This window comes from Petaurus breviceps, unplaced genomic scaffold (assembly GCF_028583685.1).
Source record: "Petaurus breviceps papuanus isolate PSGF00001 unplaced genomic scaffold, PetGlider_PUasm1.0 90919, whole genome shotgun sequence".
NCBI lineage: Eukaryota > Metazoa > Chordata > Mammalia > Diprotodontia > Petauridae > Petaurus > Petaurus breviceps.
This window is the reverse complement of record NW_027187378.1, coordinates 25030936-25058443: the sequence shown is the minus strand read 5'-3', so window position 1 is coordinate 25058443 and position 27508 is coordinate 25030936. Positions and strand designations below refer to the sequence as shown.

At 42.0% G+C, this 27508-nt stretch overlaps 2 protein-coding genes across 2 annotated transcripts in view; one reads left to right on the top strand and one right to left on the bottom strand.

The window, feature by feature from the left end:
- The window catches only part of SNRNP200 (small nuclear ribonucleoprotein U5 subunit 200), a 38702-nt gene extending 16449 nt beyond the window's left edge, over window positions 1-22253 (top strand). Inside the window, exons 16-45 of the mRNA XM_069075611.1 lie at window positions 1367-1490; window positions 1963-2112; window positions 2467-2577; window positions 3152-3283; window positions 3624-3812; window positions 4073-4270; window positions 4675-4827; window positions 4947-5027; window positions 5234-5317; window positions 5968-6074; window positions 6377-6495; window positions 6969-7123; window positions 7815-8004; window positions 8238-8411; window positions 9640-9800; window positions 10256-10483; window positions 11078-11269; window positions 11367-11545; window positions 11836-11987; window positions 12480-12588; window positions 13863-13971; window positions 14405-14594; window positions 16404-16568; window positions 16775-16896; window positions 17117-17260; window positions 17348-17524; window positions 17878-18038; window positions 18159-18240; window positions 21585-21677; window positions 21816-22253. Of these exons, the coding sequence (XP_068931712.1) occupies window positions 1367-1490; window positions 1963-2112; window positions 2467-2577; window positions 3152-3283; window positions 3624-3812; window positions 4073-4270; window positions 4675-4827; window positions 4947-5027; window positions 5234-5317; window positions 5968-6074; window positions 6377-6495; window positions 6969-7123; window positions 7815-8004; window positions 8238-8411; window positions 9640-9800; window positions 10256-10483; window positions 11078-11269; window positions 11367-11545; window positions 11836-11987; window positions 12480-12588; window positions 13863-13971; window positions 14405-14594; window positions 16404-16568; window positions 16775-16896; window positions 17117-17260; window positions 17348-17524; window positions 17878-18038; window positions 18159-18240; window positions 21585-21677; window positions 21816-21959 (4375 nt within the window). The 3' untranslated portion in view covers window positions 21960-22253. The remainder of the gene's footprint in view (window positions 1-1366; window positions 1491-1962; window positions 2113-2466; window positions 2578-3151; window positions 3284-3623; window positions 3813-4072; window positions 4271-4674; window positions 4828-4946; window positions 5028-5233; window positions 5318-5967; window positions 6075-6376; window positions 6496-6968; window positions 7124-7814; window positions 8005-8237; window positions 8412-9639; window positions 9801-10255; window positions 10484-11077; window positions 11270-11366; window positions 11546-11835; window positions 11988-12479; window positions 12589-13862; window positions 13972-14404; window positions 14595-16403; window positions 16569-16774; window positions 16897-17116; window positions 17261-17347; window positions 17525-17877; window positions 18039-18158; window positions 18241-21584; window positions 21678-21815) is intronic.
- A 1230-nt stretch (window positions 22254-23483) lies between these two features.
- On the bottom strand, window positions 23484-27415 carry CIAO1 (cytosolic iron-sulfur assembly component 1). The gene is made up of 7 exons (XM_069075612.1): window positions 26924-27415; window positions 26194-26342; window positions 25713-25824; window positions 25508-25596; window positions 24811-25012; window positions 24597-24684; window positions 23484-23961 (listed from the first exon to the last, which is right to left on the bottom strand). The coding sequence occupies exons 1-7, from the start codon at window positions 27060-27062 to the stop codon at window positions 23721-23723; spliced, it is 1020 nt and encodes a 339-aa protein (XP_068931713.1). The 5' UTR covers window positions 27063-27415; the 3' UTR covers window positions 23484-23720.
- Window positions 27416-27508: the final 93 nt, after the last annotated feature.

The following is a 27508-nucleotide window of genomic DNA, read 5'->3' as shown; positions in this document are numbered from 1 at the left end:
GAGAAGACCTTGAAATTGTTAGCCAAGATTTTTTCCTCTACCTATTTCCCATGCAGTCAAGTGTTGTGAACTGGAGATCTCTTCGATTGGGTCAAGGAGAAACTTGGAAACAAGAAACAAGGAGGAGGGGAGTTGTGGAGTACATATGAAAGGCATTTTGGGAAATGGAGTTTTACATTTGTTTTCTGAGAATGAGGGAAAAAACTTCACTTTCCCTTCTCCCCATTCCACCCAGAAAATGAGGGTGTCTGAATTGGAAGCGAATCCTTTGCCATCCCTGAACCAGGATCTCTTCTTCATCTTCTCTTGACAAGTGGCCTTCCATCCTTTGCTTAGAGAGCTGCAGAGTAAAGAAAGCCACTTCCTCCAGAGGAAAATTGTTGAGAGTTCTTCTGAACATCAGACCTAGCTTTCCCCTCCCATTGTCCTCTAGATCATGTAAACCTTTTGTTTCTGGTGAGATTGCCTTCATTTCCCTTCAACCCATTCCACACACAAAAAATTGCTTATATTACTATTGCTTTTTTTGGGTTACATTTTAAGTTCCTCCCTTCCCACCCTACACTAGAGAATGCCACCGTCTGGCACAGATGTGTGTATGTGTATGTATAAAGCCATACTATGCATATTTCTGTTTACAGTTCTTTTTCTGGAGGTGGATAGCATTTTCCTCCACGGGTCCTTTGAAGTTGATTTGAGTATTTATGATAGTCATATTAACTTGGTCATTCACAATTATTCTATGAACAATATTGCCATTACTGTATACAACATTCTCTTGGTTCTGTTCATTTCATTGTCTTTCTAAAATCAACCAGTTCATAATTTTTCAAAGCACAGTAATATTCTATCACAAACATGTACCACAACTAGTGATCAAATTTTTCCATATCCTTTCCAACATATATTATTTTCCCATTCTATCTTTTAGCCAATCTGATAGGTATGAGAAGATATCCCAAAGTTGTTTTAATTTGTATTTCTCTAATCATTAATGATTTAGAGCATTGGGGGTGGCTAGGTGGTGCCGTGAGTAAAGCGCCGGCCCCAGAGTCAGGAGGACCTGAGTTCCGTTCTGGCCTTAGACACTTAACACCCACACAAAAAAACTAGCCGTGTAACCTTGGGCAAGTTACTTAACCCCAATTGCCCTCCAAAAAGGCAAAAAATAAAAAACCATTTAGAGCATTTTTTCATGTGTCTTTTCTGTAGTTTTGATTTCTTCATAGAAAAATTACCTGTTGATACTCTTAGACCATTTATCAGTTAGAGAATGACTCATAGACTTACAAATTTGACAGCGTTTTCTATATATTTGAGATATAAGACCTTTATTTGAAATACTGTCTATACTCTTGTTTTTAAGCTTCCGTCCAGTGCCTCTTGAACAGACGTATGTCGGGATCACAGAGAAGAAGGCAATCAAGCGTTTCCAGATCATGAATGAGATAGTTTATGAGAAGATCATGGAGCATGCTGGGAAAAACCAGGTCAGTTTCCTCATGTTCCTTAGTTTGATTTTAGGTATCTTAAGCCTGTGGCACAAGTCCTTTTGGGTTTTCTGCAGACCTGTTAATAATTGTAGAGGACTAAGATGCATTAAATCTTCTTAAGTTCTATTTTTCTGACTCTGCCACATTATAGGGGCAATTGAATTTCAATTGAATTCATCTGGTGAGATGCCAGAATAGTAAAAGGCAGTTGAGATATAGTAGATAGAATGCAAAGTCTAGACTCAGGAAGACCTGAGTTCAAATCAGGGAACAGACATTTACTAGTTGTTCTCATACAGCCAAGATTAATTGCTTTTCCTTAGATTTTCCCTCTCAGAAAGTTTTGATTTCTTGTCCTTGTGTTGGGTGCTCTGTGCTTACTGTGTTTTTCAGTAAGTTTTCTGGAGGTGGTAAAGGTGGCCCTTGGCCCTGCATTTCTTCACGTTGAATTTATGTAATTTCTTTGTAGGTGCTGGTATTTGTCCACTCTCGAAAGGAGACAGGGAAGACAGCCAGGGCCATTCGGGATATGTGTCTAGAGAAGGATACACTGGGCCTGTTCCTTCGAGAGGGCTCTGCCTCCACCGAGGTTCTTCGGACAGAAGCTGAGCAGTGCAAGGTGAGAAAGGGAAGACAGGCTCCACTCGTAGCTTGTAGGCGAGCCTGGCTTCAGAGAGGCATGTCTGAATGACAGCAATGTCAGCAGCTATTCCATGTTGTGCCCTAAGAAACTGTTGAAGTGGTGACCCTGCCTCACTTGTGCTTGGGACCTTGACCTGAGTAGTATTCTTTCCAAATGTGGAGTTAGTGTGTAGATGGGATCGTGAAAACTCAGTAGTCAATTTGCCTTCATCTCTGTAGTGTGTGTTTGGAGGTTGCAAAGATAATTTGGTGACATGGTAGAGTTATGATTTTAAATCGAACCAAAAGAGAAGATGGGGCTTATCTACTAAGTGTCTTTTTTGTGCCACAGAATTTGGAATTGAAGGACCTCTTGCCTTATGGCTTTGCCATTCATCATGCTGGTATGACCAGAGTTGACCGAACACTTGTGGAAGATCTTTTTGCTGACAAACACATTCAGGTGAGGGAAATACGACTGACTTATGTACCTTAGTGGTGACCTAACAAGTTACTTTGTAAGGCCCTGTCCTGTTAAGGTGGGGAAAGTTGGTGTTAAAGTCACTTTTTTAAAGTATCTCACAGTCTTATTTTAACTAGAGGTGTGATTGCTCTGGTTCCAGAAGCTATTCTTTACCTAGACATTATAGGGTATGTGAGAGACCAGAAAAGATACTTCTTCATACTTTTCTCTGGCATTATCATCCAGGCACATTTTAGAACCTGGCCTGCCATATCCAAATACAAAGCTCTATTCTACCACTTAATATCTGGGTGATCATAGGCAAGTTGCTTAACTTCTTTGGGCCTCAATTTTCTCATTAGTAAAATGGTAATAATACTTGTATTATCTCATAGGAATGTTGTGGAAGAAGTGCTTTGTAAACCTTAAAAGCACTATGTAAATATGACCCTACTATGTAACTTGATGAAATCATATATCTAGAGAAGTCAGGGCTGCTTACTATCTGGTGTTGCTGCTTGTTACTAACAGAATAGCCTTTGATTATCTTTACAACCTTTTCTTCCCCCTCTAGGTTCTTGTCTCTACAGCAACTCTGGCTTGGGGTGTAAACCTCCCTGCACATACAGTAATCATTAAAGGCACACAAGTGTATAGCCCAGAGAAGGGGCGCTGGACAGAATTAGGAGCACTAGACATTCTTCAGGTACTGAGCCTTTAACTTAGGAGTACTTACTAGAAAAAAAGTATTTTGTGCAAGGGTGTTAGGATGCCAGGATAGTAAAAGCCCAGAGTTTTGGGGGCGGCTAAGGGGTGCAGTGAGTAAAGCGCTGGCCCTGGAATTGGGAAGACCTGAGTTCAGTTCTGGTCTCAGACACTTAACACACACGCAAAAAAAAAAAAAACTAGCCATGTAACCTTGGGCAAGTTACTTAACCCCAATTGCCCTCCAAAAGGCAAAAAAAAGCTCAGAGTTTTGAAACCCTTAAGTAACCAAACAAATTTTCTTCCATCTTCAACTTAGTTTCTTTTTCTGATTGGTCTAGATGCTGGGTCGTGCTGGACGACCACAGTATGATACAAAAGGAGAAGGTATTCTCATTACATCTCATGGGGAGCTGCAGTACTATTTGTCCCTACTCAACCAGCAGCTACCTATTGAGAGCCAGATGGTATCAAAGCTGCCTGACATGCTCAATGCTGAGATCGTCCTGGGAAATGTCCAGAATGCAAAGGTAGGAGTTGCTCTGCCTGCTGGATTTGACTTTCTCATATCTATCCTGAACTCAGAATGAAATGGTCAGAAGAATGAACTGGCACCTTTAATCTTGATCCTACTGATCACTTAGCATCCAGTGATGCTTTCTCCTTAACGCCTTTTTTTTTTGTAAGTACTCTTTTAGAAGATTTTGAGGCTACTAATTCTCTTCATTACCTAGATCTTGGGGATTGGCAACTACTTCTCTTCCTAAGATCAGTGCTCTTTTGTTTGCAGGATGCAGTAAATTGGCTGGGTTATGCCTACTTATACATCCGAATGCTCCGCTCCCCAACCCTCTATGGCATTTCACATGATGACCTTAAAGGGGATCCCCTGCTGGATCAACGCCGGCTAGATTTGGTGCACACTGCAGCTCTCATGCTGGATAAGAACAATTTGGTCAAATATGATAAAAAGACTGGCAACTTCCAAGTGAGTAGGATGGTTCTTAGACCTAATGGCTTGGAGAGAGGTAGCAGACCCAGGGAAATTTTATACTCAACATGGAATTTAACTTGGGTTGTACCCAATTCCTGTACAAAAATATAGAAAGTATGATAAAGTACAGAAGAGCATTTCAGTAGTGTGGTTGATTCATTGAACTCAGAATCTCTTGATCTCATTGTAATGACTTCTGAAAATCTTTCCTTTTGTAAGTTGAGTTGATATGGAGAGCTTGTCTGTCTTTTTACTATAGTCACTAGAAATGTATTCACCTAATTGAACTAGCTCAGGTACACTGGGTGAACTCACTGTGCCTGTGACCCTCTCTCAAAATGAACCTGCCACAAAATTGAACTGTTTGCCAACATTAAATTGAACTTTCCTTCGAATAGGTGACAGAGCTTGGCCGTATTGCCAGTCACTATTACATCACCAATGATACAGTACAGACCTATAACCAGCTGTTGAAGCCAACTCTGAGTGAAATTGAGCTCTTTAGAGTGTTCTCACTCTCTTCAGAATTCAAAAACATCACTGTGAGAGAGGTGAGTCTCAGAGTCAGTCTGAAGATGATTGGGACTTGGTGCTCTGTGCATTGGGACCTAGGGAATTACTTTCTGTGAACATTGGTTTTCTTTCTGATTCATTTTCTGGCCTATAACAGGAAGAGAAGCTAGAACTTCAGAAACTGCTAGAGAGGGTTCCTATTCCTGTGAAAGAGAGCATCGAGGAACCCAGTGCAAAGGTAAGCTTCTTAACACTGAAACTAGGGAACCATCCAAGGGATGAGGATAACTGTTTGGGTGGCCTGCTGAACTCTAACCTAATGCCTTCTACCTGTCTCTTTTGTGCAGTCGTTACTATGTTGTATTGGGAAGGATGCCCAGAGTAGGACTGTACATCAGACCACATAGGTTATACTGCTTTCCTCTTCTTTTTTCCCTTTTACAGATCAATGTGCTTCTCCAGGCCTTTATTTCACAGCTAAAACTTGAGGGTTTTGCACTGATGGCAGACATGGTATATGTTACACAGGTGAGTTCACAGTTGTGATTTCATAGTAACAGGTAGAGTCAGATAGTTTCTAATTACCTGATTTCCTATGTCTGGGGGTGGGGTGGGGTTTGCGGTTGTCAGAACTTCCTAATTGTGGCTCATTGTTGCTGTGATAGCTTAGTTTTTTATGCTTTATTGACCCTGAACATCATGAAAAGGTGAGGCTTCTGGAGGGGGGATGGTAGTGGTGGGGAAAGGCAGGGAAGTAGTCATATAACTTTGCCTCTTGGGTTAAGGGCAGTTCCTTCTTGCTAGTGTTACAGCATTTATTAATGATCAAAGGATGACAAAAAGCCTCTCCAGTTTTATTGTTCCCATCCGTTAAAGTCACTCAGCAGCCTCAGGCTGCTGGCAAGAGACATCTTTGCTATATTGAGTAGTGAACTTTAGATTAAGCTACTTAAGGTTTTTACAGATCAGCTGTCACTGAGATCTGTCCTTCCTCAATAAGCACCTTGGTAAGCATGGAAAAGGAATAAGAACTGTCTTCTAGCACTGGTAGAGGAGAGCAGTGAGATTTTCTTGTGAGTGGATAAGGATGCTTGGATCAGAGGATGAGCTCATCCCCACATAAGCCAGCCAAATAGGTCTGACACTAGTAAGAACTAACCATAATTTTCTTTTCCTAGTCGGCTGGTCGGTTAATGCGTGCAATCTTTGAAATCGTCTTAAATCGAGGCTGGGCACAGCTGACAGACAAGACTCTGAATCTGTGCAAGATGATTGACAAACGCATGTAAGGAGCTGGCGGGCTGGAAAGTTAGTCATTATGGTTGCAGTAAAGAGTCTGAAGGAACCAGCTGGGATTTCAATCTGAGTCTGGTATCTGTTGGTTGGAATGGATATGAAGCAATGTAGTTTACACCATTTTTGGCTTCTCTGGGCTTATTGGAGCTTGTGGAATTAGGATTGACTATTGGGTAGCAAGTATTTTTGTCATAGCTTAGATCTTTTTGTTAATTTCTGTGTATGTCTTCTGTAATCTGGCCTTGTCTTTTGAGAATGTAACCCAGTGGCTTTCATTTCCTTCCTGGATAGGTGGCAGTCCATGTGTCCCCTGCGCCAGTTTCGGAAGCTCCCTGAGGAGGTGGTAAAGAAGATTGAGAAGAAAAACTTCCCATTTGAGCGACTGTATGATCTGAATCACAATGAGATAGGTTTGTGAAATCCTGGACTTTTTTGCCACTTTGGCATTAAGTATGAGTTGAAATAGAAAATACATTCTTATATCTAAGTCTGTCCTAACTCAGATCTCATTACTTATACTCTGACCTAACTCTGTCCCTAGTACCTACTTCTCACCTGACTGCTAGGGTTTTGTCTTTGAGTTTTTAAGTTATTGAAGTGCACATTTGCGTTGTGATCAAAAGAACCCTGCCAGCCAACACATAAACTGTTAATAATGTAGTGCATCAGGTTGGCTAGGTCTTTCACCACTGAGCCACTTCCTCCTTTTTATATTTTTTTTTTTGCTTTTTGGAAGGCAGTTGGGGTTAAGTGACTTGCCCAAGGTCACATGGCTAGTTTTTGTGTTAAGTGTCTGAGGCCGGATTTGAACTCAGGTCCTCCTGCCTCCAGGGCTGGTGCTCTATTCACTGTGCCACCTAGCCACCCCCCTTCTTTTTTTTAGGTGAACTTATCCGCATGCCTAAGATGGGGAAGACCATCCACAAATATGTCCACTTGTTCCCCAAATTGGAACTCTCGGTGCATTTGCAGCCCATCACTCGTTCTACCCTGAAAGTAGAGTTGACCATAACCCCTGATTTCCAGTGGGATGAGAAGGTGAGGTTTTACTTTATTATGAGTGATTGTTCTCGGAGTGATTATGAGGAGATTGAATGAATACAAGAACATTTGTTAAATACATACTGTATGCCAGTCACTTTGCTAGGGTCTAGACATATAGGGTGTCCCCAAAGTTCTAGTACAGCTACTATTAGCTTAGAATTGCACCAGGACTTTTCGGATGCCTCGTGTAGCTACAAGTGTGAGTCAATCCCAGCTCTTGTGGTTGGAGCTTGTATTACATTGGAGAAGAGAGGTGTGGACCAGGGAACCAAGTTTTGATCTGGAGAGTCGAAGGGTTTATGAATGGAGTCATAGAGCAGTCAGTTGCCATGCTCTTTCTATAAGTAGTGTTACTATTGATTTGATTAGTATATATGGTGCAGGAGGCCAGAAAAAAGTGTGTGTGTGTGCGTGCGTGCGTGTGCATATGTGTGTATACACAGGCAGTAGCAGGGCATATGGCAGAGTTTTAGGTCAGGTCAGCAAACATTTATTAAGTGCCTACTATGTGCTAGGTGCTATGTTAAGCAATTGGGGATACAAACGAAGGTCAAGGCAGTATCTGCTCTCAGGGAACTTACAATCTAAAGGGAGATAAACAGTTTGCTGGAGTGGTGATTGGGTGTGATGCCAGCCAGTGAGTATAGGGGATTACCTTGTGCTGACTGTGCCCCCATGTTTGAAGGTTCATGGTTCATCTGAGGCATTCTGGATTCTGGTAGAAGATGTCGACAGTGAAGTGATCCTACACCATGAGTATTTCCTGCTCAAGGCCAAGTATGCACAGGATGAGCATCTCATTACATTCTTTGTTCCTGTATTTGAGCCACTTCCTCCACAATACTTTATTCGTGTGGTGTCAGACCGCTGGCTATGTGAGTACTGCCTTCTCCTGAAAGCCAGCTCCTTTAACAAGAATATGTCCCCTTATGGCTACTGATCTCACAGGGGTTTTTTTTTTTTTTTACTGTTCTGGGGAGGATGTGGTGTTGCATATTGTGATAGTACTGAATTACAGAACTGAAGTTTACTTTGCTAACTACTGGTCTTGAAGGGGTATGTTTTAGAGATTGATAGGAATTCTAACTCCTGATTTCTTACATGGTAGCTTGTGAGACCCAGTTGCCTGTCTCCTTCCGTCACTTAATCTTACCTGAGAAGTACCCACCTCCCACAGAACTTTTAGACTTACAGCCATTGCCCGTGTCTGCCCTGAGGAACAGTGCCTTTGAGAGTCTCTACCAGGATAAATTCCCATTCTTCAATCCCATCCAGACTCAAGGTGAGTATCAAATCACCAGACAATAATTCCCCATTTGAACCCTGTCTTGAGATTAATTCAGATATAAACCTATTCCTTGTCAAAGATAGCAGACACATTTCTCTTAAGACTTGTTATTCGGGAAAGCTAACTATTGTCAGCACTTGAATCCAACATCAAAACTTAGTTTCAAAAACTTTTCCATCTCAGTAACTGGTAGAACTATCAAACTTTTGTTGCTTTCTGGTATTTATTACAGTGAATCCAGCTTCAAATGCTTTGTTATTTCTTTGGTTCTCATAGCTAATGCCAAAGATATGTGATATTCATCAGATTAATGCTTGACCATGTGCCTAGGGTGCTTGAATGGTTTATCTTGACTGAGGGTTCCTTACCTCCCTATCCAGTAGTCCCCAGAACCATTATAAATGACCAAGGACTTAGAAATATCTCTAATGACCAGAGCTAGGGATGCAACTTTAAGCAATGGTCCCCTTTTCAATTTGGGCTAAAGACTGTCAAATTTAGGATAGAAAATAGTTTGTGGGGTTTTTTTTACTTTCAGAGTTCATTGTTAAAATGATAGAAACTGTATTTGGATCTTAAGCTATTTCTCATTCTTATCCACTATGTCTATAGTTATCTTAGTTTTTTTTCTTTTTCATTAAAGCAGCAGCGGCAAAAAGAATAATTAGCATTTATGTGGCTCTTTAAGGTTTGCAAAGCACTTCACATGTTTTCTCATTTGATCCTCACAACAGCTCTATGAAATAGTTGCTAATAGTATTATACTCATTTTACAAATGAGGAAACTGAGGTACCAAAAAGAGGGCTTATGACCTACCCAGTGTAACATACCTGAAGTGTCTAAGGCATAATTCAAATTCAGGTCTTTCTGAGTCTAACACTGTGCACTTTATCCCCTACCTGCCTAGAGAAGGGTAAAAGATGAGAAAAAAAAGTGGAATGAAATAAAATTAGTTTTTTATTTTTAAGTTAGTACACCATTACCACCTGACACTGAAATTTCTAGCTTATCAGTGTTGGCAGTTTGCTCCCCCTAGTTTTGTGTGTTCGGTGAGAACTTAGTAACTTCTTGTTGAATGAATGAAACAACTGCTATAATACTAGTGACGACATAGCTACAGTTTGTCTCATGGGGGCATATTTTTGTACAGCTTGCGTGGTCTAGTCTGCCTGGTCCTCCCTTCTCTCTTGACCCTGACATTGCCATTCTTTTGGCTTGTAGTGTTTAATACCGTGTACAATAGTGATGACAACGTATTTGTGGGGGCCCCTACGGGCAGTGGAAAGACCATCTGTGCTGAATTTGCCATTTTAAGGATGCTCTTGCAGAACTCAGAAGGTCGCTGTGTCTATATCACCCCCATGGAGGCGCTAGCAGAACAGGTAAAAGTATTGCCAACTTTTCTCTAGTCATACCCTCCCCGAAAGCTATTCATCGGATCAGAGAAGGACGTTGGAGATCAGCCCCCTAGCCTCATTTTGGATAGATGCTCAGATGTGACTGGCTCATGGGGTATCAAGGCTGTGTTTGAAACCGTGTCTTCAGACTCCAGAACCAATCTTTCTGTTACTCTGGGGTTTTTTCCTTGTTAATCAACATGAAGGTTCCCCTACTTCTGAAACCATCAGCTGATAGTTTCCTCCTTTTATGCTTCATTTTCTTCATTTGTGCATTGTGGGAGAAGGGATTCTTCAGTGAGTTGGTGAAGGTTTGTAAAGTACTTAGGCACCTGTAGCTAAAAAGGTAGTCTTGTAACCTGTTTGTCTTTTGAACTTTCTCTCAGAATGATTGAAGAGATGGTTTAAAGAGGCTTATTTCTTCTGCTCTTTGCCACCAGGTATATATGGATTGGTATGAGAAGTTCCAGGAACGACTCAACAAAAAGGTAGTACTGCTGACAGGAGAGACTAGCACAGACCTGAAGCTTTTGGGCAAAGGCAATATCATTATCAGCACTCCTGAAAAGTGGGACATCCTCTCTCGCCGCTGGAAGCAGCGCAAGAATGTCCAGAATGTCAACCTCTTTGTGGTGGATGAGGTCCACCTCATTGGGGGTGAGAATGGGGTATGTACACGGTCTAGTAACAAAAATGAGGGCTGGTACATCTCACTGGGATATTTTGGTTTTGGGATACCCACTCCTCATCTGATTGTCTCACTTAGGAGAGTGTTAATTGCCATTTGCTTTCTTCAAAATTCAGTGGAGAGGAGAGGACCTAAATGCTTTTTGTAGAGGTCATGGAAGATGACCTGGAACATTTTCCTAGTGAAAAATGATGGCTTTTTGGGGATAAATCGTGGAAGAAATGAGACTCTTAGCTTTGAAGAAAGGATTACTAGTAATTGTAGCATCTATTTACTTACAAGCTTTGTGAATATATAAGCACTTTACATACTCGTTCAGACCTATGATTAGTATCATTTAGGTACTGGTAGACTTCTTTTGCAGATGGAAAACTGGGGCTCGGGTTATAATTTGCTCCAGATTGTATAACTAGTAAATGATTGAAATCTAGGTTTTTGTGACTCTCAAGCCCGTTATTTTTTTTCTATTATGGATGGATTTGAAGCTGTTGGAAATGAAAAGTTGGGTTTCTGGAGGATTGATTAGGATAGTAAGTTGATAAGCCTTTCCTGAATTCCCTTATTTCTCTTACAGCCTGTTCTTGAAGTGATCTGCTCTCGTATGCGTTACATCTCCTCCCAGATAGAGCGACCCATACGCATCGTGGCACTTAGTTCCTCCCTTTCTAATGCTAAGGATGTTGCCCATTGGTTAGGCTGTAATGCCACTTCCACCTTTAATTTTCACCCCAATGTACGTCCTGTCCCCTTAGAACTGCATATTCAGGTGAGAACTACTTCCATCTTTCCCACCTGCCCTTACATATCCAAGGAGCAACAGACTTTATGACATCCATCTTTTCCCTTTTCCTTTTGGTTCTTAGGGTTTCAACATTAGCCACACACAGACTCGCCTACTGTCTATGGCTAAGCCAGTGTACCACGCCATTACAAAGCATTCGCCCAAGAAGCCCGTCATTGTTTTTGTTCCATCACGCAAGCAGACTCGTCTGACTGCCATTGACATCCTCACCACTTGTGCAGCAGACATTCAGCGGCAGAGGTAAGCTTCTTAATTATCAGAGCTCTTCTGGGCAGAGGCTGCTACTTCCACCTTGCTTGAGGCCAGCTCTGCATTCCCATCTTGGTGCAGTGATGTCAAGTTATACAGAACTCCAAATTCCCAGGAGAGTTTTATGTCCCTAGGTAGGTCCTTGTAGAGGTGTAGGCACTCCTTGCATTCCTTTCATGGTGCTGGACAAAACAGCAAGTATACTGACCCAACACCAGAGGCAGAGAATGTGAAACTTCATATGACATCCTTTGCTTTATTCCTATTGCTCCTATGGGCAGATTTTTGCATTGCACAGAGAAGGATCTAATACCGTATCTGGAGAAGCTGAGTGATAGCACCCTCAAGGAGACACTGCTGAATGGCGTAGGCTACCTTCATGAGGGACTCAGCCCTGCAGAGCGGCGCCTGGTGGAGCAGCTCTTCAGCTCAGGTACTGAACAGGAAGAAACCACCACAGGAACCATCTGGGGATTTCATCAGCCTCCCCTTAACCTTGTCTTTGTTCACTTGTCGCTTCATTGCTGGCTTTGGTTTAACATTTTCTTTTCTTATTTCTCCATCTATAGTGCTTATTATTTTTTCTTCACAACAGTCTTTGTGAGCATTTTAGGAAGCAATCTGTTAACTTTTCTTTTTTCTTGTCTTTAGAATCTGTTGCTTGTTGTCTCCCTTATTAAGTTATGAGATTTCCTCCTTTCCTTCCCTCTTCCCTTCCACCAAAGCAGGGCAAGGGTACCTTTGATTTAAATTTCTGTGGTGCTGGGCGCATTGCCCTGAAGCAGTGGTCACTTTGTCAAAGAGTAGTATGTGGCAAGTCTGCCTTGGCATCTCTAGATTCTCAGTCATAACCTAGCATGGAAGTCACAAGTCCTGACTCAAGGGAATCATTGGATTCATCTCTCTACTTCCCTATACTGCTCAGGTGCTATCCAAGTGGTTGTGGCCTCTCGAAGCCTGTGCTGGGGCATGAATGTGGCTGCCCATCTGGTGATTATCATGGACACACAGTATTATAATGGCAAGATTCATGCGTGAGTACAGCACTTCTCCATATACATGGACTTACCTCCCTGCAAAGCAAGGAGAATACAAAATCTATGGATACATAAAGATGGAGGAAATGTAATTAATAAAGTGAAAAAAGCAGCACATTTGGTACTCATTTTAGTCAAGAGTGATTAATTGTCTCTATTTACCCTAAAGGTTGCTTTTGAGATAATAGTCACTTCTCTGTTGCATTATTAGAAATTGTGGACAAGATTACAAGGGATCAAGATATAAAGAAATACTGAGGGTATAGAAATAATATAAGCCTTTTTTTTTAAAGAGAAAAAAATAGAATAGAAAATGTGAGGGAGTAACTTTTTTTTCTTTAGTATTGGGAAAACCTGAACACATTTGTAGACCCAGGGAAAATAGGGATCCAGGGAAAGAGAAATTAAAAATGGATCACTTTTCAATTCAACTGATAAAATGGTGCAAGACAGAAAAAGGGATGATAACTTAACCAAGATCCCAGAGGAGTTAAGAATGTGGTAGGATTTAAGAGCATGGGTAGAGGAAGGATTAGCTTCAGCTAGGAGTAAGAATGCCTTATCTTTTTAGACGAGGGGAGAAGAACTTCAAAGATCCTGAGATCTTTTGAGTTAAATGGGAGACTTGGTTACTTGCTTTGGGAGTGAGGGGTAAGACTCTAAGGGCAAAGGATATATAATAGTTACCAGGAGGAATGAGATTGCTAAACCCACATTAAGGGCATTTTCATTTGCATATAAAGTGGATTAAATATTACAGTTTTGTAACTTGTTCCAAAGATCTCTAGCATCCCAGGCAGAAATGGAGATAATGGATGATGGGAATTGCTCTAGGGTTTTATGGTTCTTGGAATGAAAAAGGGTCAAGGGATAAAGGATGCTAGGATGATGTCTAGTGAGTCCTTACAAATGACTTTCCAAAAGATCTGGACTGATTGTGGAATACTTTAAAGGGAGTTTGGTAACTTCTGGTTTGCGGTAATTTTTGCAGCTTTGGTTGAATTCACTGGGGGCCCTAAGCCATGAAAATGTGAAATTTGCCCTTAACCTTTTTTCCTGAAGTTGAAAATTGCTAACATAAACATGCAGATAAAAGAAACTGTAAACATAAAACTCATAAATAATAAGTTTTACCTGTAACTCTCACCCTACTATGGGAACATTTTAAACTCAACTTAGCATTCAAGGGAAGATGATCAGGATGTATTCTTTTTCACATTATCTGTATTTACACACTGTCTTATTTCCCTTCTTGCCTTTTATCCTGTTAGTTATGTGGATTATCCCATCTATGATGTGCTACAAATGGTGGGTCATGCCAATCGACCTCTCCAGGATGATGAAGGACGGTGTGTCATCATGTGTCAGGGGTCCAAAAAAGTAAGTCCTGGGGATATGAAGAGCTCTGGAGATCTCGGCCTGAGAGCGCCCATTCACATTGTTAGTTCTCTTCTAGAGAATATCTCTGGTGTTGTCCTCTGCCTAAGCTCCTTTGAGTTCAGTCCATGAAATCAGAGCAAGATGTTGGCATTCTTACCTCATATATTTTCTGCTGCTATTTAGTGCTCCCTCATATTTGACTTTTACCTCTAGCTGGTTCTGCTGATTGTGTCCATCATCATCTGTTTCTCATTGTCTTGAGTAATACTGCCATCTCCTTTCCTAAGAAGGAAATGGTTGAGTCAGTGATTGCTACTTGCAGCTTTAGCTTCTTCTGGTCTCTCTTATCACTGTCTCACAAGCAGAGTCAATGCCTTACTGATCAGCCCAGTAGGGTTCTTATTTTTCGTTCTACTGTTGCCTTTCCTCATAGGACTTCTTTAAGAAATTTCTGTATGAGCCATTGCCAGTGGAGTCTCATCTGGACCACTGCATGCATGACCACTTCAATGCTGAGATCGTCACCAAGACCATTGAGAATAAGCAGGATGCAGTAGATTACCTCACCTGGACCTTCCTATACCGGCGCATGACCCAGAACCCCAATTACTACAACCTACAGGGTGAGTTGAGTATTTTGAAGCCATCTTCACTGTTACATTTCTAGCCTTAGTTCTGGGCATTTAGCTCCTTTCTACATATCTTTTTTTTAATTGATATATCTTTTGTTTATACATTACCCCAGTTTCCCCAGATAACTGTCCATGTCCTATGCCCCCCCCTGCAAAAAAATCTCATATAACAATTTAAAAAGAAAAATTCAACAGAACTGATCAGTACATTGAGAAAATCTGACATCTTATGCAGCATTCCATACCTGTGATATCATTCTTCTCCCCCCCCCCCAATTTCTACCAAGAAGGGAGGGGTATCTTATACCCCCTTTTTTTTTAGGGCCATTATTCTTTACAGTGTTGTAATTATCATTTTAAATAAGTTTTTATTGATGTATTGTGTTATTCTTTCTTTACCATAATTTCCCCCTGTATCCCTCCTGTTCCCACTCCCAAGAGTTCCATCTCAGATCACAAATAATGTGTTTTTTTTTAAGGGGGAGGGAGGTAAAGAAGAGGAAAATCAGTGTAACTGATCACTATATCAAAAAAAGTTTGAAAATTTGTGAAATGATCAACACTTGTGGATCTCCCACCTCTTCAAAGATGGTGGAGTATCTCTTTTATTTTTCTTTAGGCCACACTTGTTTTTAAAAATTTGCCTCTTTACTTTTGATTTGTGTATGTGGGTGTGATTGTTCTTTCTGTTAACATTGTAAGCATATGTGCTGTTTTCTTGGTCCTGCTTATTTCACTCTGTATGAGTTCATGTTGATCTTTTCCATGTTTCTCTGTATTTATCACTTCTGAGAAAAATTCATTTCTTTTGTAGCACAATAATATTGCATTACATTCATGGACCACAATTTGTTTAACCATACCCCAATCAGTGGGCATATACTTTGTTTCTAATTCTTTGCTCTCACAAAAAGGGCTGTAGTACATATTTTGGTTTATATGGGGGCTTTATTTATATGGCCTCCTTGGAGTATAAGCCTGGTAGTGGAATCTCTGGGTCAAGGGGTGTGGATATTTTAGTCACTTTATATACATAATCCCAGATGACTTTCCAAAAAAGTGGTTATAGTGATTCACAACTCCACCAAGAAAGCACCAGTATGCCTATCTTCCCACAACTCCTTAAATGTTGATTATTTTCATCTTTGCCAATTTGCAAGGTGTGAGGTAAAATCTCAAGATTGTTTTGATTTATTTTTCTCTTATTAACAATTTGGTACATTCTTTCATGTGGTTGTTAGTAACTTTCAATTCTTTTGGGAACTGTTTATTCATAATCCTTTGAGTACTTAACTAACCTATAGTATTCAGTTTGCATTGTTTTACAATTATTCTTTTGCATTTATGTTGTTGTCGTCATGGTGTATATTCTTTTTTTGTCTCTGCTTCATTTTGCATCTGTTCATTTTAAGGCTTTCCATGCTTCTCTGTAGTCATCATTTCTTACAGCAGAATAATATTCATGTTGTACAATTTGTTTATCCATTTTCCAACTGAAGGGCATCTGGTTTATTTCTAGTTCTTTGCTACTGCCAAAAAAAAAGTGCTACTATAAGTACTTTGGTGTTTGTGGTGCCCTTTTTTTTTCTTTTTATTAATCAGCAATTTCCTTGAGGTATATACCTAATAGTGAAATTTCTTTTCAAAGGGTGTAAACATTTTTGCCACTTTATTTGGATAATTCCAGTTGCTTTCCGGAATGGCTTTACCTATTCACAGATCAACCAGCAATGTGCTGGTATAACATTGACCGACACAATCCCTCCAGCATTGACTTCAACTGATCTCTTAAATCTATAGGCATCTCCCACCGTCACTTGTCAGATCATTTGTCAGAGCTTGTAGAGCAGACATTAAGTGACCTGGAGCAGTCCAAATGTATCAGTATTGAGGATGAGATGGATGTGGCACCCTTGAACTTGGGCATGATTGCTGCTTACTACTACATCAACTATACCACCATTGGTAAGAGAAACCTAGAGTCATATGAGGGAAAATTGTGCAGGAAGAACTTTGCTTAAGGAAAAAGGAGGGCCACAGGTGCCTTTTCCAAGACCTTTAGATGTAATAAATTACACGAAATATCATTGTAGTTCCAGGGTGTTGGGCCTTTCTTTTCTGTTTCTTTCTCCAGCTTTCCTTGACTTTTTGTCAACCTCTTCTCTCCTCAGAGCTCTTCAGTATGTCCCTGAATGCTAAGACCAAGGTGCGTGGGCTCATTGAGATCATTTCCAATGCAGCAGAGTATGAGAATATTCCCATCCGACATCATGAGGACAACCTGCTAAGGCAGGTGAGAATATAGAGAACACTGGTCACATCTCTGAGGGTGTTCATACTGAGCACCTGAAGTCATAATAACCAATCGCAGAAAAATTCTATTTCTAGATATTACTTAGTTATAAAGTTGGGGCTTAGACATTTAATCATAGGGCTGAAAGTTTGTATGTGGCTACTTTGGGTAAGGAGCAGTGACACTTACGCCTCACAGTATTTCTTTTTCCTCTTACTAGTTGGCTCAGAAGGTGCCTCATAAGCTGAATAATCCCAAGTTCAATGATCCCCATGTTAAGACCAACCTGTTGCTTCAGGCCCATTTGTCCCGTATGCAGCTAAGTGCTGAATTGCAGTCTGACACTGAGGAGATCCTTAGTAAGGTACTTTGTGATTGGAGGGGATGGGGAGTGGAGAGAAGTAAGGCAATAATTCCTGTGCCTGATCTGCTTTTGTTTCTCCATCCATAGGCAATCCGGCTCATCCAAGCCTGTGTTGATGTCCTCTCTAGCAATGGTTGGCTAAGCCCTGCTCTGGCAGCCATGGAATTGGCTCAGATGGTTACCCAAGCCATGTGGTCCAAAGACTCCTACCTGAAGCAGCTGCCACACTTCACCTCTGACCACATCAAACGGTGCACGGACAAGGTAATCTGAGACCAGACTGGGAGCATTTGGGAGATGACTGAGGAGGGAAACACCTGACATTTTAGCTAAGTTCTCTGGACTTAAGCTTTATCCAAGGGCAGAGGGAATCCAGCTATAATCTGAGACAATCTTGGGTCCTCATTTGGCAATGAAGGGGCCACACACATCAAGATCTTAGATAAGCAAAGGTAACATATCTGTCTCCTAGCTGTGGGCAGTGTTTCCTCTGGTTAAGAAGTAAGACCTAGGGCTCTTAGTGAAATTAATGAGTTCCTACCCCAAGTTTTCCTTCTTATTGGTGTTTTTCCATCTTTTCTCCCGGATATCTCTGAGCCTCCATCGTTCCTTTACAGGGAGTGGAGAGTGTCTTTGACATAATGGAGATGGAAGATGAAGAACGCAACACGCTGCTTCAGCTGTCAGACAATCAGATTGCTGATGTAGCCCGTTTTTGTAATCGCTATCCCAATATTGAATTGTCTTATGAGGTGGTGGAAAAAGAGAGCATCCGCAGGTGAGTTGGGAGGCCCTAGAAATGCTAAGAAGGAATACACGGTCCCCGGTGGGTGGGAGGCAGCTCTTGTGTTTGTTCTGAGTCCCCAGCACAGGTAGTGATGTCGTTTCTTTCTTTCAGTGGTGGGCCAGTTGTTGTCCTGGTGCAGCTGGAGCGAGAAGAGGAAGTCACAGGCCCTGTCATTGCTCCTCTTTTCCCACAGGTAAGCTTTTCAGGTTTTGCTGACATACAGGTTTGAATCCTATTTTACTAGCTAGAGTCCAAACATATCATTGAGGAAGAAGATATTTAGACTTAGTAATATTGCTTTAAGAAGCAGAACTGCCTAGTGGTTAGAGAGCCATCCTTTAAGGCAAGATGTCATTTTAGGTTCAGGTCTCACTTTTAACATGTACTGTGTTGACCTTGAGTAAGTCACATAATCTTAGCTTATCTGAAACTAAGTTAGAGAATAGATACCAATCTGTGTTGGCAGAGTTATTTTCTTACCAGGATTGCTGGGCAAATACAGATTTATGGTGCTAGAAGGCCCCTGGGGACATTGCAAGTCACCCCATAGCATTATTCTAACTGTATCTTGCAGCTAGGGCTGGTGTGGGAAGGAATGAGAAAGCAGTTCCATTTTCCTCCACTTTTCTTCCAGCCACATTTCTAGGGTTGGTTTCAGGACCGAATTCTGAGTGGGGGAAGTTATGGAAAGTATGGCGGGACTGGTATTGCAATAGATGAGTAGACTACCCCTTTTCCTAGAGCTCTGGGGGTCTTGAAGCCATCCTCCTGCTTAATGGATTTTTCAGACAGAGGAGTAATGCCTCTTTTTCTTCCTCTAACCTTCTGGGAAGGACCTATCAGAGGTGACGAATGCATGCCTGTACAATTGCACAGTGCCACTGGAACCAGATTAAACTAACTGGGACATGTTTAGCAAAATGAAAATACAACATAGATACTGTTAATGTGTGGTTTTCTAAGTTGTTATGCAGCTACAGGAATCCATTTGTGTTTGAATTTGATACCCTGGCTCTACATGATAGTTTGCCTCATCAGGAAGCTTTTTTCTAAGTACATAGACGATTCCTCTTTTCTTCACTAATACTTCAGTTACCTGACAATGATAGAAACTGAAATGTTCAGGATTCATGAATTTCTAGATAGCTGAATTAAATAAATTCAGTTCACACATTAAATTTTGCAAGGCACTATGTTAGATATTGGAGTTCTCTATTTTAGGCATCAAAAACTCTTTTAATGGTTTTTGATAAAAGTTTGAAAGTGATTAAAAAAGGGGCGGGGTGGTTTGCACACTTTCCTGCCTTGATGACTTGGGTCAATTGTAAATGTTATACTTTGTTATAATATACATGGACACTTAGGGGTTATTAAGATATGTTGGATCTCAACCTCTTCACACCTGATTAAGATTCTTAATGAGCTTTTGTGGCCAAAACAACTCTTTGTCTGGCAGCCATGTTACTCTTGATGAACCTCGCTGAACTTAGGCTGGCCCTTAAGACAATATACCCAGTCCATTGTTCGACACCTCTCTAAAGCTATTTCCAGCTTTAGTGCCATTGTTGCCACCTTTAAGAAACCAGTCATCTCTATCCCATCGAGTCACTGGAGTGTAACTTGAGTGGAAAACCATGATAGCCCTCATTTTGATTTCTATACCCAACTGTGTATGTTATTCCCTGTTTGAACCAAATCTGATAAAGAGTAAGGTTCAAAAAATGCCTGCCCCACTCCACTCCCTCTTCTGCTACTACAGTCTTCTTTCTCACCCCTTAATTTTTTATAATGTATATTCCTTCTGCTTGCCCTAATAGAGACACAGTTCTTAAGAGTTACAAGTATCATCTCATATAGGGATAACCTTATTGAATAACTTACATTGTTTCTTTCCTTTTTATGCTTCTCTTGAGTCTTGTATTTGAAAATCAGATTTTCTTTTCAGCTTTGATCTTTTCATTCAGGAATGTTTGAAAGACCTCTATTTTATTGAATTTCCATTTTTTTCCCCTGAAAGATAATGCTCAGTTTTTCTGGGTAGTTGATTCTTGGTTGTAATCCAAGCTCCTTTGCCTTCTGGAATTCCATATTCCAAGCCCTCCAATTCTTGAATGTAGAAGCTGCTAAATCCTTTGAAATCCTGACTTCTCAGATATTTGAATTGTTTCTTTCTGACTACTTGCAGTATTTTCTCTTTGACCTGCTGGAATTTGGCTCTGATATTCCTGGGAGTTTTCATTTTGGGATCCCTTTCAGAAGGTGATTGATTAGTGGATTCTTTGAATTATTCTTTTGCCCTCTGGGTCTAGGATATCAGAACAGTTTTGTTTGGGTTTTTTGGAGGGAGAAAGGTGGGGCAATTGGGGTTAAGTGACTTGTCCAAGGTCACACAGCTAGTAAGTGTTAAGTGTCTGAGGTTGCGTTTGAACTCAGGTCCTCCTGACTTCAGGGCCAGTACTCTATGCACTACACCAACTAGCTGCCCCTAGGACAGTTTTCTTTGGTAATTTCTTTAAAGATGCTGTCTATACTTTTTTTTTGATCATGGCTTTCAGGTAGTACACTAATTCTTAAATCACCTCTTTTGGATCTCTTGGATCAGGTCAGTTGTTTGTCCAATGAGGTATTTTACATTTTCTTCTATTTTTTCATTCTTTTGATTTTGATTTGATTCTTGATGACTCTTGATTAGTTTCCATTTGCCCAATTCTAACTTTTAAGTAATTATTTTCTTCAGTTAGCTTTTGTGCCTCCTCTTCTATTTGGCAAATTCTATTTTTTAAGGAGAGATGTTTTCAGTGACTTTTTCTACATCTTTTTCCATTTTTTCATGCTTCCTTTATCAAGCTGTTGACTGAAACCAGTTCATATTTCTCTTATGAGCTCTTGCATATAGGCCTTTTGACATTGTTGTCCTCTTAGTTGTTTGTGTTTTTATCTTAACTGTCACCATAGTAGCTTTCTGTGGTCAGGTATTTTTGGTTTTTGCTCATTTTCCAGCCTATTTTGTGACTTTTAAAGTTGAGCTCTGCTTCTGGGATACAGGAGGCACTGTCCCAAGCCTCTTGTTCTGTGGGCCCGGTGGCTGGTCTCTGGCTTGCTTCTCTGGAGCCTCTGGGACTGTGTGTGGGGGGAATAAGGGGCTAGCAGCTCACCTGCTGGTGCTAGAGGCCTCACAGTTGGACTAAGCCAGAAGGCTCCAGAATTCGTTTTGAGGTTTGAATTAAAGTTGTTTTGAGGGAAACTGGGGAGAGTTCGGGCAACTTCCTGCCTTTTCTCTGACATTCAATAACCTTCATTTATATGGCACTTTAAAGAGCTGTCAGTGCTTTCCTTTTTACAGTCTTGTGAGGTGAGTAGTACAAGTATTGTCTACCTTTTATAGACAAACTGAGACTTAAACAATATTAAGTGACTCATCTAGTTAGTAGATATAAAGAGGTGGAATTAAGACTCCATATTTCTTTCCATTATAATAAATGGTGAATACTGAATTTTCTTCGTTTATTAAAGTCCTTACTTTGTTCATTTTTATAGAAACGTGAGGAGGGCTGGTGGGTGGTGATTGGAGACTCCAAATCCAATAGCCTCATCTCCATTAAAAGGTTGACACTGCAACAGAAGGCCAAGGTGAGTGAATTGTTCAGGCCTTACCTGGTGGGGAAGGAGCAGTACTTGGGAGAGGTGGGGAGGGCAGGGTGGGACAAGAATAGGCTTTCTAAATCCTAGAACTACTCGTCTTCATTCTTGCTTCCTTTCTCTGTCTAGGTGAAGCTTGATTTTGTGGCTCCAGCCACTGGTGCCCATAACTACACTCTCTACTTTATGAGTGATGCCTACATGGGTTGTGACCAGGAATACAAATTCAGTGTGGATGTGAAGGAAGCAGAAAGTGATAGTGATTCTGACTGAGTCCCAGGGCATTCATTTACTCTCACAGAAAAATGCTAAACTGGGATTTGAAATGTGTAGTTGTCTGAAACCCTGGATTTTCAAGGATCCATTATGTGAGGGAATCATACTAGTGTTGGGTTAGCTGTCATCATTTACACTCTTTATTCTGTTTAACTCTAAGTCCCCTTAGTAATATGAATGTCTGCTGGTTTTTGTTGGCTGAAGAATGGAAATTGTACAGTATTTTTTAATGTGGTTCTTTGTAGGTGCTTTTTGAGTTTTGAGTATTCTAGTAAAATTATTTGAAGACTCCTTGACTTGACTATCTTTACTTTTTGAAATGATTATATTTAGTAGTAAAGGTTGATGAACATCCCCTTGGCTAAGGTAGACCTTCCATTGTGCCATATTGGCCAGATGAAACTCCATAGCACATCAAGTAAGTGCCTTAGGAGGCCAATTGCTACTCCCAGGTAATCACTCCAGAATTTTTGGTCAAGGTTCCAGTTCTCACTTATTACCTTCATTAATTGAAATGAGGTCACATCAGAAACTGGGTTTGTGGTTTAGGGATTGACAGGTGTGGCTAATTCAAATCAGGGTAACATGTTGGCCAAGACTTCCTTGGACCAGCCATCCTACAGGCTGGTCAGCATTATGAAGTCCTGCAGTTTCCAAGCACCAGGGGGCAGCATAAATTGCCCAGTGAGCCTTACAGTACAGTCAGTCAGCTGTTATTCCAGAGAGCTTTACACACAGCTTTCTTCACTTTTTTTTTTAAAGCAATTGGGGTTAAGTAACTTGCTCAAAGTTACATGGCCAGTTATTTTGTGTGGGTGCCAAGTATCTGAGGCCGGAACCGATACCGGGTCTCCTGACGCCAGGGCTGCCCCTCTTCACTTCTTTACAGATCATATTCACAGTATCATTTTAAGTAGGTGATCCAGGCAGGCTTGAGAAGCCAAAGTCGCCTGTGCTAAATCTATGGATTTTCTTGAATTGCTATCTTCTGCTACTTCAAAAGCATGTGGAGCTATATAAAACATGCTAAATTTGATTTGAAGGAGACTTGAACGTTTTTTGTTAGTTATTCCTGGGTTCCAATTAAAACAGGTTGTGGAATGCAAGGCAAACTTTAGTTCTGGCTGTGCCTGCCTTGTACAAGAAGCCTTTCCTGGTCTTCAATGTTAGTACCTTCCCTATGAGATTATCTCCTAAATTTATCCTTTATTTAACTTGTTTGAACATAGAGATAAATGGACATGGAAGTGCTAATAAGAACATGAGCCACTCATTTCTAAATCTGAGCAAGACTAGCCTCTACCAAGTGGTCCACTCCCAGGTTCTGTGTAGTCCCTGGAAATTTTTCTATGGGTCATGAATAGTTACAGTGGTCATAAGACTTGAAAAAATGGTTTGGGAAACAGAGATACAGAGCTGAAATGATAAGATCAAAATGAAACCTACAGAATTGGATATATACATAGTATAGCTATTTAAATAACACTTCATACCCACCTTAATGCAAATAAAAGCTGAAAATAAGATTTTTAAAACATTTATTTTACACAGTTGAACTAGGGGGTCCCCCAAGGATGGAAAAATTATTAGTGATTCTGGAGCTGGGTTCTTTCCACCAGCTTCTGACAAACTGAGTAGGGGATTAAGTTCAGACGGGAAGATCGTGAAGTGAGCACTATGCTCTTTCAGGCTTGTTACTCACACTGAGAAAAACAATCTCCTGATTTTTCCCCCCCTGGGGAAAATCAATATTATGCCTTAGACACCCTCTGGTTGTTGGTATTTCCAGAAGGCCATCTCACCATCATCACTGCAAGAGGCCAGTAGCCCTGGCTCCTTGGGGTTCCAAGCTACACAGTTCACATCCTGGGAGTGGGCCTGGGGTAGGTGAGCTGTTAGGGAAAAAGATGGCTGCTGAGGGTCTGAGCTAGGGTCTTCTTCAAAGACCCGGATGGCATCATCACCACAAGCTGTGGCCAGGGCCCCTGTCAGGTGACACCTAGGAAGAAAGGTATTGCTTTTCAATGAATAGGTCAATTCCACCCAGAACTGAATCCTCATGTTGGGGGAGGTACTAGTTTTCCCAACCTGGACTCAAAGTCCAGTCTCCCTTTAGAATTCAGCCACAAGTTTTACTGGAGATCTTCATTGAGTAGAATAGAGACTAACCCATATAATGCTAACTTTTCTAAACCTCTGCTTATATTCAATTTTAGAGGTAGCTTGAGCTTGATAGAGATTGAAGAAAAAGTTCCCTAAGATATTTTAAATACAGAGGCCTGGTACTTGGCCAGAATTAGTGCTGAAACTACTTTCCGGTTTTCCTTAATGCATACTTCATAAGGGGAAACTAACTCCATATACTCCAGATAGAGGCACTCAAAATATTTCTTGATAGTAAGATACTAAATAATGACTGAGAAAGCATTCATATCATCATAGCCCAAATCAAGCTGATCTCCAGGCCTACCCATCTTTCTAAATACTCCTTGACCAGAGGCTACTGTGCACTTGTTACATCAGGAGGCTAATACTGGCCAGATCCAGCAAAATCAACAATCCAACTCAATTCCAATGAGCAGAAATCTGTGCAGGATATGTATGTACCCAGCTTTATGAATGAGATTGGCTTACCAAGAAACATCGTAGACGGTTCGAGAATGGTAGCCAGATAAAGTGCAGATACACTTCCAGGTAGGGTCCGAGCCGGTACAGACCACTCCTGTTACAAAAAGTCTCTCATTAGTTTGAAAAACATCCGAGTCGCTTCTTGTAGCAGATGTTCTTGAAAGAACTCTGATCCAAGTCTCAGAGAAGTCATTCTCTGCCTTAGTTTCTGGCAGCTCACCTTGCTCATTGCCTGGTAGGTACTGGCGCCAAATTCGAACAGTTCGGTCATCACTGCAAGATGCCAGGCGCTGGCCACTGGGGTCAAAGGACAAGCTCCACACTGTGGACTCATGGCCTTCCAGGGTGGCACAGCATACCCAGTCATCCTCTTCCTCCCGGTATAGCTTTACTGTGTCATCATAACTGGCTGATGCTAAAAGCTAGAAGGGTAATACACAGAACATAACAACACTGCTAGGGATGTTAATGATAGCTAGCATTTGTGTACTGCTTTCACATTTGCAAGCATCACAGGTGTCAACATTTATACATATCTCTTGATTTTGACAAGCATCATCAGCCCTATTTTACAGATGAGGAAACTAAGGCAGATCTCATAGCTAGTAAAGGTGTGAGACAGCTTTGAACTAAAGTCTTCTGATTCCAAGTCTCTCCACTGTACCACCTAGCAGCCTATGTTAAGGAGTTATAGAATAACCTTACTCTCTTCCCACTATCCCCACATGCTCTTATGGCCTGGAGGAGCTTTATTATTGCTGTTTCTAAGAGGAGCTTCAAGAATTCAATTTACAACACACAACAGTTTAGAGTCCAAGCTCAGGAGGGACAGAATCAAGACTGTTTAACAGAGATTTTCAAAGTCCCATATCCAGGTATTTTTTGTCCCAAGAGATGCCCCTACCCCAGACTCTTACCTCTTGGTTAGGGTGCCATATCACATGTTTAACATCCTGTGTATGTGAATTCAAAACACTGACACATTCATATTCATCCTCTTCATCAACTGTAGGAGGTAAGGACACTATGAGCCCAACAGCTAAACCCATAAAGGCTACATTTAACAAAGGATACAAATCAACCACCTTTCTTAACCCTCTCCCCACAAACCATTCTACTCACCTTCCCAGACCCAGACACTCTTGTCCCGGCTGCAGGTAGCCAAAAGGCTACCAGATGGGGCCCAAGCTACTGACTTTACTTCATTTTCATGTCCTTCAAGGGTGGTTACGCACTGTGCAAAGCATAGTGGGTGAAAGTCAATAAAAGGAGAGGGTCCAGGGAGGCCTCTCCTGATGCCCTCAATCACTGTCCTATACCTTCTCCCCTTCTAGATAATTATTTGTATACATTTTGGGTTTATCTGTATTTACATCCCAGACTCATGGGGAGCCCCATTTTTGCCTTACAGCCCCAGCATGCAGCAAAATGCCTAGGACCCAGTTAATGAATAAATGTAATAATAATAAATACTTGCTGGATAATATTAAATGCTTAATTGAAACGATCCGAAAATACCAAAGCACAGGTGGGCTCAGGATTTAACCATCCTCAGCCAGAAAGCTAGAAGAAATCCTACACACCTACTCTCCAGCCTAGTTACCTCGAAGTCATCCTGGTTCTTCTTCCAGATGCAGGTGGTGGCATCAAAACTTGCAGATGCCAGGTAGTTCCCACAAGGGGACCAGGCCACCTTCCTCACGGTGCGCTGGTGACCCTCGGTCAGAACAGACTTACACACCCAGCCATCACCTAGAGATAAAGAGGAGGCAGTTCACAGCATCCGCCTAGGAGCCTGATGTGGGGAGGAAGGAGGCGGAAGGCAGGCAGGCCAGATATCCGAGAGAAAATATCAGCTGATGCTAAATTAGCACCAGGGATACCTCCCTTCCTTTTTTTTTTGGGGGGGGGGGGAAGGTGGAAGGGGGAGATTACGCTTCTCTCCAGCGATAAGGCTGGTGGGATGCGGTAGGGGAGGGGTGGCCTCTGAGGAACAATTCCAGGATGGTGAATGGAGGAGGGTAACATGACACCGCAAAAACTTGGGGCCCGGAAGACCTGGGTTCGAATTGTGCCGATACTAGGCATCAAGAGCAAGTCACCACAACTTCTCTGAGATGAAGATCACACCTGTAATCTTCCCTCATTCACCTAGACAGTGAATGCATAGTGCTTCGCAAACTTTGAAACGTTGTTGGTTGCTATAATTTTGCAAGGCACCCGATTTGGCGGCTTTCCCTTGGGGTGGCGCCTAAGGAGGTGCGGGGGAGGACGGGGAGAGAGTCCAGGACCAAGGGCCCCGAAGGGAGAGGTGCAGGGGTCCGGACCCTTACCCTCCTTGCCCCAGATGCGAATGCTGCGGTCGCCGCCGCACGAGGCCAGCAGGGTCCCGGCAGGGTTCCAGGCCAGGAACCAGCAGCGGGAGTCTGGGTGGGCCGGCACGCGGGCCAGGAGCACCAGGGAGTCCTTCATGGCGGCGTTAGGGCTCTGCCGGACTCCAGGGCCCCTCCACCCCGCTAGAAGCCGAGTCGAGGTCCGGTCAGAATTCTAGCAGTAACTCAGCTCCAGACTCCCGCGGAGACCCCCAGGTCCTCGCCACTTCCGCTCTCGGGCCCCGAAATCTCCTGGGAACTGTAGTGCCCGCAGGGTCCGGCAGCCGCACTGCCTTCTGGGAGTTGTAGTTGTTGCCTGGGACCTCGGAAGCAAGGTCGTCTCTCAGGCTGCCTAAGGAGTCGTCTCCGGCTCGCACCCAGTTCGCAGCTAAGCGGACCCTTCCCAGAAGGAGATTAGGTCGACCCCGACATAGTCCCTGGATGCAATACAGGAGCAGCAGAGGCGGGGCGGGGGGAGGGGAGCATGCTTACGAAACACGCACGCGGCGTCGTGACGAATGGGCCAGGGAGAGGAGGGGTGGGGGC

Bases quoted from the DNA above. Each gene is read 5' to 3' on its own strand.
- CIAO1 (XM_069075612.1), bottom strand. From the start codon at position 27,062: ATGAAGGACTCCCTGGTGCTCCTGGCCCGCGTGCCGGCCCACCCAGAC. The intron at 24,685-24,810 runs GTGAGCTGCCAG...TTTTTGTAACAG, and splicing joins CCTACCAGGCAATGAGCAAG to GAGTGGTCTGTACCGGCTCG. The intron at 23,962-24,596 runs GTAAGCCAATCT...CTTTCTTCCTAG, and splicing joins ACCGTCTACGATGTTTCTTG to GTGTCACCTGACAGGGGCCC.